General features: G+C 37.3%; 2 protein-coding genes across 2 annotated transcripts; both read left to right on the plus strand.

The window, feature by feature from the left end:
- LOC136204047 (uncharacterized) lies at positions 1-5411 on the plus strand. The gene is made up of 7 exons (XM_065995236.1): positions 1-108; positions 349-1506; positions 1933-2194; positions 2642-3258; positions 3391-4163; positions 4317-4444; positions 4502-5411. The coding sequence occupies exons 1-7, from the start codon at positions 1-3 to the stop codon at positions 4792-4794; spliced, it is 3339 nt and encodes a 1112-aa protein (XP_065851308.1). The 3' UTR covers positions 4795-5411.
- A 777-nt stretch (positions 5412-6188) lies between these two features.
- Positions 6189-11510, plus strand: LOC136204048 (uncharacterized). Its single transcript, XM_065995237.1, has 7 exons — positions 6189-6296; positions 6537-7694; positions 8121-8382; positions 8830-9446; positions 9579-10351; positions 10505-10632; positions 10690-11510. Exons 1-7 carry the CDS (start codon positions 6189-6191, stop codon positions 10980-10982), a joined length of 3339 nt encoding a protein of 1112 aa, XP_065851309.1. The 3' UTR covers positions 10983-11510.
- Positions 11511-11954: the final 444 nt, after the last annotated feature.

Raw genomic sequence — 11954 nt, forward strand, 5'->3', positions numbered from 1 at the left:
ATGTCTAACGAACCTAAAAAGGACAACGTTAACGATGTTGATTCTAAAGAATGGCAACAAGCTATTGTAGGTGAGATGAAGAGGTTAGGGGCTATTGTGGTTGATTTGGTTTCAAACCAAAAGAAATCAAGCCAAAAGAAAGGAGGACGCGGGAGATTGAATTTTGATGATGAACTATCCGAGTCTGAAGAGGAGGAGCAGTTTGGATACCGAAAAAGGGGTAACGATCGAAAAGATAGTAATCTTAATGCTATCAAACTTAAAATGCCTACTTTTCGAGGAGCTAGTGACCCAGAGGCGTATCTTGATTGGGTACGAAAGGTTGAAACAATCTTTGACATACATGAGTATTCCGAGGAGAAGAAGGTGAAACTTGTAGTATCCGAACTAACTGAATATGCGGCTGTTTGGTGGGACCAATTAAAGCGCACAAGAAAAAGAGATGGTGATGAACCCATAAGAACATGGGGTGAATTGAAGAAGGTCATGAAAAAGAGATTTGTGCCGGCTCACTATTATAAGGAGTTGTTGAAAGAACTCCAATCCATGTCTCAAGGTAACCAATCTGTTGAAGATTATCACAAACAATTGGAGATGGCACTAATCCGAGCTGATATACAAGAAGATGAGGAAGCTACCATGGTTAGATTTCTCATGGGAATGAAGAGGGAGATTCGCAACCCTCTTGAGCTACAAACTTATTTCCACATGGACGAGATGCTCCATAAAGCGATAAAAATTGAGAGACAACTTCAAGAGGTTGAGAAAGGGAGATCAAAGTTCAAAGGCACTACTTCCACTCCATGGAAGTCAGATCCAAGAGGTAATTTCAAAACTAAATCTGAATTTAGCTCTAAAAGTGACCAAACGCCTCAGGTTGATTCAAAAGCATTTGGGAAGTTGCAAATTGGTGGAACTACTCCAAAATACAAAACTACTGAAAAACCCACAAGAACTCGTGAAATTGTGTGTTTTAAGTGCCAAGGGAGAGGGCACTATGCAAGAGAGTGTTCGAATCAAAAGGCGATGGTTATGAAGCATGGTGAGTTAATATCCGAAAGTGAGTCCGAACATGAATCAGATGATATGCCCACCTTAGAAGATTGTAGTGATATAGAAGAGGTGGATAGTAAAGGAGGACATGGAGTTAACTTAGTCACTCGTAGAACATTGAAGATGGGAGTGAGTGGTGACATTGAGCAACGAGAGCACATCTTTCATGCTCATTGCAACATACTTGGAAAAACATGCTTACTAATTATTGATGGAGGAAGTTGTTGCAACGTGGTAAGCAATGTGTTAGCAAGCCGATTAGGGATATCAACAATTCCACATCCCAATCCTTATCGGTTACAATGGTTGAATGATAGTAACGAACTCAAAGTTACTAAACAGGTGCTTCTGAACTTTTCTATTGGTTCTTTTTCTGATGAGGTATTATGTGATGTAGTACCTATGCAAGCATGTCATGTGTTATTGGGGAGGCCTTGGCAATTCGATCGATCAGCACTACATCATGGTCGAACAAATAAATTTACTATTGCTAAGGATGGGAAGAAGTATATTTTGCCACCTTTATCACCTGCTGAAGTGTTTGAAGATCAGCTCTACATGCAAAGAATGTTACAAGAACAATCTGTGAGAAGGGAAAAGGTTAAGGCGAGAGAAAATAAGAGTGATAAAATCAGTGAGGGTGTGAAGAGAGAAGAGGTGAGTGAAAAGGCATTAGTGAGGTCGAGAAATGAGGGTGAGAGGAGAGAAAAAGAGAGGAGCATTAACAAAAGCCAAAATCTATCTTTATATGCTAAATTGAGGGATGTAAAGCAAGCTGATTTTGAAAACAAAAATTTATTATTATTTTATTGTAAGAGTTTTTGTTTATCTTCTGTAAGTCAGTCTAACCTTCCTTCTAGTATTTCCCCTCTTTTGCAGGAATTCAAGGATTTATTCCCCGAAGAGATGCCTAATAAGTTACCCCCGATTCGAGGAATTGAGCATCAAATTGACTTTGTTCCCGGAGCACAAATTCCAAATCGACCAGCCTATAGAAGTAACCCTGAGGAGACAAAAGAACTACAAAGGCAAGTCGAGGAACTAATGGCAAAAGGGTTGATTCGTGAATCTATGAGTCCGTGTGCTGTACCAGTCATCCTAGTACCAAAGAAAGATGGAACTTGGCGGATGTGCATCGATTGTAGAGCCGTCAATAAAATCACGGTAAAGTATCGTCATCCTATCCCTAGGTTAGATGATATGTTGGATGAATTAAATGGGGCTGTTATTTTCACTAAAATAGATCTTAAGAGTGGGTACCATCAGATTCGCATGTCATTAGGAGATGAATGGAAAACGGCTTTTAAGACTAAGCATGGTTTATATGAGTGGTTAGTTATGCCTTTCGGTTTAACAAATGCACCTAGTACTTTCATGAGATTAATGAATCATGTTTTGAGAGAGTTTATAGGTAAATTTGTTGTTGTTTATTTTGATGACATTCTTATCTATTCTAAATCTGAGGCAGAACACATAGAACATGTTAAGGTTGTATTAGATGTTTTGAGAGAACAGAAATTATACGCTAACCTTTCTAAGTGCTCATTTTGCATGGAGAAAGTTGTGTTTTTGGGTTTTATTGTTTCAGCACAAGGAGTTTCTGTTGATATTGAAAAGGTGAAAGCCATTCAAGAGTGGCCAACGCCAAATTCAGTTACCGAGGTGAGGAGCTTTCATGGCTTGGCGAGTTTCTATAGGAGGTTTGTGAAGAACTTCAGTACCATTGCCGCACCACTAACCGAGGTAATAAAAAAGAATGTTGGCTTTAAGTGGGGCAAAGCACAAGAGGATGCTTTTGAGATGCTTAAGGCAAGACTAACTTCTGCCCCCGTTTTAGCACTTCCAAACTTTGATAAATCGTTTGAAATTGAGTGTGATGCGTCGGGAGTAGGGATTGGTGCTGTTTTAATGCAAGAGGGTCGACCTATAGCCTTCTTTAGTGAAAAACTTAGTGGTGCAACCTTAAACTATCCCACTTATGATAAAGAACTCTATGCATTAGTTAGGGCTTTGCAAATGTGGCAACATTATTTATGGCCTAAAGAGTTTGTGATCCACACCGATCATGAATCCTTGAAACATCTTAAGGGTCAACAAAAATTGAACCGAAGACATGCCAAGTGGGTGGAATTTATAGAGACGTTTCCTTATGTGATTAAGTATAAGCAAGGGAAGGAAAACGTAGTTGCTGATGCATTAAGTAGGAGAGTTAGCTTATTGAATGTGATGCATGCTAAGTGTTTAGGATTTGAGTATATCAAAGAATTATATGTTGATGATCTAGACTTTGCATCTATTTATAAAGCTTGTGAACTTACTGCTTTTGGAAAATTTTATAGACATGAGGGCTACTTATTTAGAGATAATCGATTATGCATGCCTAAATGTTCACATAGAGAATTTCTTGTGAGGGAAGCCCACGGTGGAGGCTTGATGGGGCATTTTGGGGTTGCTAAGACTTTGGACATGATTTCTGAACATTTCTTTTGGCCTCATATGAAACGTGATGTGGAAAGAATATGTGCTAGTTGTATTAATTGTAAGAAAGCTAAGTCTAGAGTTATGCCTCATGGTTTATACACTCCATTACCTGTGCCGAATGAACCTTGGACTGCTATATCCATGGATTTTGTGATGGCTTTACCTAGGTCTAAGAGAGGTAATGATTCCATATTTGTGGTTGTAGATCGCTTTTCTAAGATGGCACATTTCATACCATGCCATAAAACTGATGATGCTATTAATATTGCTAACTTGTTCTTTAGAGAGGTTGTTCGTCTGCATGGGATGCCAAAGAGTATAGTTAGTGATAGAGATCCTAAGTTTTTAAGCTATTTTTGGAAGACTTTGTGGAATAAATTGGGGACTAAACTGTTGTTTTCTACTTCTTGTCACCCTCAAACTGATGGTCAAACCGAAGTAGTAAATAGAACTTTAGGACAACTTCTTAGGGCAGTTATTCAAAAGAATCTTAAGTCATGGGAAGAATGCCTACCATTTATTGAGTTCGCTTATAATAGGGCTATACATTCATCTACTAACTTCTCACCATTTGAAATTGTTTATGGTTTTAATCCTTTGACACCATTAGACTTGATCCCTTTGCCTGTTGATGAAAGGAAAAGTTTAGATGGAAAGAAAAAGGCAGAAATGGTGCTTAAGTTACATGAACAAGTGAAACAACAACTGGAGAAGAAGAATGAGCATTATGCAAAGCAAGCTAACAAGGGTCGACAATGTGTTCTATTTGAACCCGGTGATTGGGTGTGGTTGCATATGCGCAAGGAAAGGTTCCCCGCTCAGAGAAAATCAAAGCTACATCCTAGAGGCGATGGTCCATTTCAAGTAGTCGCACGAATTGGGGATAATGCCTACAAGCTCGACTTGCCAGGTGAGTATAGTGTGCATGCAACTTTTAATGTGGCTGATTTATCTTTGTTTGATGTAGGAGATGAAGATTTGAGGACAAATCCTTTTCAAGAGAGAGGGAATGATGTGATATCAAAAGCACAAGAGCATGGAACAAAGGAGCTTGGAGTTAAGGAGCCTAGTAGAAGCATGAGGGATCCATTGGAGCTGTCAATTGGACCTACGACGAAGAATCGTGCAAAGAAAGACCAACAAATGCTTAATGGACTCATCTTGAGCTTCTTTAAACAAGGAATGAATTCTAGCGAAATCATTAAAGATGGTGTGTTTTTGTGTTGTATCCAAGCCCAAGCCCATAATAGTGATATGTAAAAAGGTTGATCATATTTTAAGAGAAGCTTTGGACTTGCATGTGTTTGGCATGTGCAAAACCCATTGGGACTCATTAAAATTAATGCTATAACCTTATAGGTTTGATTGGGCTTATTTCTAGCTAATTAAAAGGCCCAAATAATGTTAATTAATGGGCTGAAATTGGGCTCTAAAGGACAAAAACGAATTTAATGTTTTTCCTTGTCTAATTAGGATTTCTTTTACCTTGATGCACTAGGATTCAACTTTCTTTTTAGTTTAGGTTTAGGTTTATTTTGTAGCCTATATAAAGGCTTGTATTCTTCATTATTTTCATCAATCAGAAATCAATATTTTTATGAACAAAAGTTCTTCTTTTCCTTTGGGAATTATTTTCAATCCGGGATTGAATTCTTTATTGTGAGCTTGAGAGACCGGGTCATCATTCTTGCAATATTATCTTGATCGTGAACAAGTATTTTGGTAAGGTACTTGTGAATCGCCAAACACTCAGGTTCCAATTTAATTATTCGAAGGTGTAAGGTCAGATCTCCTTTCATTGTCTTTAATTCTTTGGGATTGGTTTGTTATCACCAATTTATGTTTGTTATTTGATTCTATTAATTCCTTAAGATAGATCGGGAAAACTTGTTGATTTGGTTATTATCTCTTTTTCATAACCAATATCACATCAATTGGTATCAGAGCTTTGGCTCTTAAGGAATTTGTTGTTTTTGTTTTGTTTGTCGAAATTAAAAAAAAAAAAAAAAAAAATTACCCCAATCTAGAGTCTTTAATTATTGATCGAGTTCCTCATATCTTTGCATCTAGTTATTTAGGTTCTTAGTTGTAGCGAACTGATTATTTTTGGATTCTATTCTTACTAGCCAAACCCATTTATGTGTGTGAATTTCTTCAATTTTTTTTTGCATGCTAAATCATTAGTGCAAGTTTAATTTGTTAATCAATTCCAATCTAGTTTAAAAAAAAAGGGAAAAAAAAAGAAAAAAAAAGGAAAAAAAAAGGAAAAAAAAAAAAAAAAAAAAAAAAATCGGCTCATTGTTTGTACTAAAGTTACAAGTTTTCTAGAATTTGCATGCTAAACACACATTCTTAAAATTTCTTTCAAACATTTGTCTCTTCTTCGAAAATCGTCTTTTATTCTATTCTTAGTGTGCTAAACTTTGGTTATCGTTACAATATTAGTCTTCTTTGCTTCTAGTTTCTGCTCTACTTTATTTTGTCATTCTTTTGCTTCATTGGCATTTATATTACCCGAGATAATCCTTGTGATCTATCAAGATAATATAAAAGAGTGATTGAACCGGTTGTGAGGTACTTCTTTTACTTTCTTTTTCTTCTTTTCTTGCTTTAGACTAGATTTCACTTTTCTTTCATTCTTTATATATTTTGTCATGTCTAACGAACCTAAAAAGGACAACGTTAACGATGTTGATTCTAAAGAATGGCAACAAGCTATTGTAGGTGAGATGAAGAGGTTAGGGGCTATTGTGGTTGATTTGGTTTCAAACCAAAAGAAATCAAGCCAAAAGAAAGGAGGACGCGGGAGATTGAATTTTGATGATGAACTATCCGAGTCTGAAGAGGAGGAGCAGTTTGGATACCGAAAAAGGGGTAACGATCGAAAAGATAGTAATCTTAATGCTATCAAACTTAAAATGCCTACTTTTCGAGGAGCTAGTGACCCAGAGGCGTATCTTGATTGGGTACGAAAGGTTGAAACAATCTTTGACATACATGAGTATTCCGAGGAGAAGAAGGTGAAACTTGTAGTATCCGAACTAACTGAATATGCGGCTGTTTGGTGGGACCAATTAAAGCGCACAAGAAAAAGAGATGGTGATGAACCCATAAGAACATGGGGTGAATTGAAGAAGGTCATGAAAAAGAGATTTGTGCCGGCTCACTATTATAAGGAGTTGTTGAAAGAACTCCAATCCATGTCTCAAGGTAACCAATCTGTTGAAGATTATCACAAACAATTGGAGATGGCACTAATCCGAGCTGATATACAAGAAGATGAGGAAGCTACCATGGTTAGATTTCTCATGGGAATGAAGAGGGAGATTCGCAACCCTCTTGAGCTACAAACTTATTTCCACATGGACGAGATGCTCCATAAAGCGATAAAAATTGAGAGACAACTTCAAGAGGTTGAGAAAGGGAGATCAAAGTTCAAAGGCACTACTTCCACTCCATGGAAGTCAGATCCAAGAGGTAATTTCAAAACTAAATCTGAATTTAGCTCTAAAAGTGACCAAACGCCTCAGGTTGATTCAAAAGCATTTGGGAAGTTGCAAATTGGTGGAACTACTCCAAAATACAAAACTACTGAAAAACCCACAAGAACTCGTGAAATTGTGTGTTTTAAGTGCCAAGGGAGAGGGCACTATGCAAGAGAGTGTTCGAATCAAAAGGCGATGGTTATGAAGCATGGTGAGTTAATATCCGAAAGTGAGTCCGAACATGAATCAGATGATATGCCCACCTTAGAAGATTGTAGTGATATAGAAGAGGTGGATAGTAAAGGAGGACATGGAGTTAACTTAGTCACTCGTAGAACATTGAAGATGGGAGTGAGTGGTGACATTGAGCAACGAGAGCACATCTTTCATGCTCATTGCAACATACTTGGAAAAACATGCTTACTAATTATTGATGGAGGAAGTTGTTGCAACGTGGTAAGCAATGTGTTAGCAAGCCGATTAGGGATATCAACAATTCCACATCCCAATCCTTATCGGTTACAATGGTTGAATGATAGTAACGAACTCAAAGTTACTAAACAGGTGCTTCTGAACTTTTCTATTGGTTCTTTTTCTGATGAGGTATTATGTGATGTAGTACCTATGCAAGCATGTCATGTGTTATTGGGGAGGCCTTGGCAATTCGATCGATCAGCACTACATCATGGTCGAACAAATAAATTTACTATTGCTAAGGATGGGAAGAAGTATATTTTGCCACCTTTATCACCTGCTGAAGTGTTTGAAGATCAGCTCTACATGCAAAGAATGTTACAAGAACAATCTGTGAGAAGGGAAAAGGTTAAGGCGAGAGAAAATAAGAGTGATAAAATCAGTGAGGGTGTGAAGAGAGAAGAGGTGAGTGAAAAGGCATTAGTGAGGTCGAGAAATGAGGGTGAGAGGAGAGAAAAAGAGAGGAGCATTAACAAAAGCCAAAATCTATCTTTATATGCTAAATTGAGGGATGTAAAGCAAGCTGATTTTGAAAACAAAAATTTATTATTATTTTATTGTAAGAGTTTTTGTTTATCTTCTGTAAGTCAGTCTAACCTTCCTTCTAGTATTTCCCCTCTTTTGCAGGAATTCAAGGATTTATTCCCCGAAGAGATGCCTAATAAGTTACCCCCGATTCGAGGAATTGAGCATCAAATTGACTTTGTTCCCGGAGCACAAATTCCAAATCGACCAGCCTATAGAAGTAACCCTGAGGAGACAAAAGAACTACAAAGGCAAGTCGAGGAACTAATGGCAAAAGGGTTGATTCGTGAATCTATGAGTCCGTGTGCTGTACCAGTCATCCTAGTACCAAAGAAAGATGGAACTTGGCGGATGTGCATCGATTGTAGAGCCGTCAATAAAATCACGGTAAAGTATCGTCATCCTATCCCTAGGTTAGATGATATGTTGGATGAATTAAATGGGGCTGTTATTTTCACTAAAATAGATCTTAAGAGTGGGTACCATCAGATTCGCATGTCATTAGGAGATGAATGGAAAACGGCTTTTAAGACTAAGCATGGTTTATATGAGTGGTTAGTTATGCCTTTCGGTTTAACAAATGCACCTAGTACTTTCATGAGATTAATGAATCATGTTTTGAGAGAGTTTATAGGTAAATTTGTTGTTGTTTATTTTGATGACATTCTTATCTATTCTAAATCTGAGGCAGAACACATAGAACATGTTAAGGTTGTATTAGATGTTTTGAGAGAACAGAAATTATACGCTAACCTTTCTAAGTGCTCATTTTGCATGGAGAAAGTTGTGTTTTTGGGTTTTATTGTTTCAGCACAAGGAGTTTCTGTTGATATTGAAAAGGTGAAAGCCATTCAAGAGTGGCCAACGCCAAATTCAGTTACCGAGGTGAGGAGCTTTCATGGCTTGGCGAGTTTCTATAGGAGGTTTGTGAAGAACTTCAGTACCATTGCCGCACCACTAACCGAGGTAATAAAAAAGAATGTTGGCTTTAAGTGGGGCAAAGCACAAGAGGATGCTTTTGAGATGCTTAAGGCAAGACTAACTTCTGCCCCCGTTTTAGCACTTCCAAACTTTGATAAATCGTTTGAAATTGAGTGTGATGCGTCGGGAGTAGGGATTGGTGCTGTTTTAATGCAAGAGGGTCGACCTATAGCCTTCTTTAGTGAAAAACTTAGTGGTGCAACCTTAAACTATCCCACTTATGATAAAGAACTCTATGCATTAGTTAGGGCTTTGCAAATGTGGCAACATTATTTATGGCCTAAAGAGTTTGTGATCCACACCGATCATGAATCCTTGAAACATCTTAAGGGTCAACAAAAATTGAACCGAAGACATGCCAAGTGGGTGGAATTTATAGAGACGTTTCCTTATGTGATTAAGTATAAGCAAGGGAAGGAAAACGTAGTTGCTGATGCATTAAGTAGGAGAGTTAGCTTATTGAATGTGATGCATGCTAAGTGTTTAGGATTTGAGTATATCAAAGAATTATATGTTGATGATCTAGACTTTGCATCTATTTATAAAGCTTGTGAACTTACTGCTTTTGGAAAATTTTATAGACATGAGGGCTACTTATTTAGAGATAATCGATTATGCATGCCTAAATGTTCACATAGAGAATTTCTTGTGAGGGAAGCCCACGGTGGAGGCTTGATGGGGCATTTTGGGGTTGCTAAGACTTTGGACATGATTTCTGAACATTTCTTTTGGCCTCATATGAAACGTGATGTGGAAAGAATATGTGCTAGTTGTATTAATTGTAAGAAAGCTAAGTCTAGAGTTATGCCTCATGGTTTATACACTCCATTACCTGTGCCGAATGAACCTTGGACTGCTATATCCATGGATTTTGTGATGGCTTTACCTAGGTCTAAGAGAGGTAATGATTCCATATTTGTGGTTGTAGATCGCTTTTCTAAGATGGCACATTTCATACCATGCCATAAAACTGATGATGCTATTAATATTGCTAACTTGTTCTTTAGAGAGGTTGTTCGTCTGCATGGGATGCCAAAGAGTATAGTTAGTGATAGAGATCCTAAGTTTTTAAGCTATTTTTGGAAGACTTTGTGGAATAAATTGGGGACTAAACTGTTGTTTTCTACTTCTTGTCACCCTCAAACTGATGGTCAAACCGAAGTAGTAAATAGAACTTTAGGACAACTTCTTAGGGCAGTTATTCAAAAGAATCTTAAGTCATGGGAAGAATGCCTACCATTTATTGAGTTCGCTTATAATAGGGCTATACATTCATCTACTAACTTCTCACCATTTGAAATTGTTTATGGTTTTAATCCTTTGACACCATTAGACTTGATCCCTTTGCCTGTTGATGAAAGGAAAAGTTTAGATGGAAAGAAAAAGGCAGAAATGGTGCTTAAGTTACATGAACAAGTGAAACAACAACTGGAGAAGAAGAATGAGCATTATGCAAAGCAAGCTAACAAGGGTCGACAATGTGTTCTATTTGAACCCGGTGATTGGGTGTGGTTGCATATGCGCAAGGAAAGGTTCCCCGCTCAGAGAAAATCAAAGCTACATCCTAGAGGCGATGGTCCATTTCAAGTAGTCGCACGAATTGGGGATAATGCCTACAAGCTCGACTTGCCAGGTGAGTATAGTGTGCATGCAACTTTTAATGTGGCTGATTTATCTTTGTTTGATGTAGGAGATGAAGATTTGAGGACAAATCCTTTTCAAGAGAGAGGGAATGATGTGATATCAAAAGCACAAGAGCATGGAACAAAGGAGCTTGGAGTTAAGGAGCCTAGTAGAAGCATGAGGGATCCATTGGAGCTGTCAATTGGACCTACGACGAAGAATCGTGCAAAGAAAGACCAACAAATGCTTAATGGACTCATCTTGAGCTTCTTTAAACAAGGAATGAATTCTAGCGAAATCATTAAAGATGGTGTGTTTTTGTGTTGTATCCAAGCCCAAGCCCATAATAGTGATATGTAAAAAGGTTGATCATATTTTAAGAGAAGCTTTGGACTTGCATGTGTTTGACATGTGCAAAACCCATTGGGACTCATTAAAATTAATGCTATAACCTTATAGGTTTGATTGGGCTTATTTCTAGCTAATTAAAAGGCCCAAATAATGTTAATTAATGGGCTGAAATTGGGCTCTAAAGGACAAAAACGAATTTAATGTTTTTCCTTGTCTAATTAGGATTTCTTTTACCTTGATGCACTAGGATTCAACTTTCTTTTTAGTTTAGGTTTAGGTTTATTTTGTAGCCTATATAAAGGCTTGTATTCTTCATTATTTTCATCAATCAGAAATCAATATTTTTATGAACAAAAGTTCTTCTTTTCCTTTGGGAATTATTTTCAATCCGGGATTGAATTCTTTATTGTGAGCTTGAGAGACCGGGTCATCATTCTTGCAATATTATCTTGATCGTGAACAAGTATTTTGGTAAGGTACTTGTGAATCGCCAAACACTCAGGTTCCAATTTAATTATTCGAAGGTGTAAGGTCAGATCTCCTTTCATTGTCTTTAATTCTTTGGGATTGGTTTGTTATCACCAATTTATGTTTGTTATTTGATTCTATTAATTCCTTAAGATAGATCGGGAAAACTTGTTGATTTGGTTATTATCTCTTTTTCATAACCAATATCACATCAGCGATCGTGAACAAAATCCGGCTAATGGGAAAAAGGAAAAATGTGAGAAGTTGAGAGTATTGAGAGATTAGGGAGCAAGGCAAAATGAATTAAGAGAGTTTTGTGAGAATTAAGTCTCCGGTTAGGAGATATTAATTTGGAGAGGGTAGTCTAATTATTTTGGAGAGAGATAAAAATAGTAAAGATAATTATTTTGGGTATTTTTGGGAAACACCAAGAGTGCTAATATTTTTGTTTTATCTCATTGTAACTCTAGAAAGTTTCTAGAGAACACCCTCTTGTAAACCTCATAAATTCAA

Source organism: Euphorbia lathyris, chromosome 8 (genome assembly GCF_963576675.1).
Source record: "Euphorbia lathyris chromosome 8, ddEupLath1.1, whole genome shotgun sequence".
Lineage (NCBI taxonomy): Eukaryota > Viridiplantae > Streptophyta > Magnoliopsida > Malpighiales > Euphorbiaceae > Euphorbia > Euphorbia lathyris.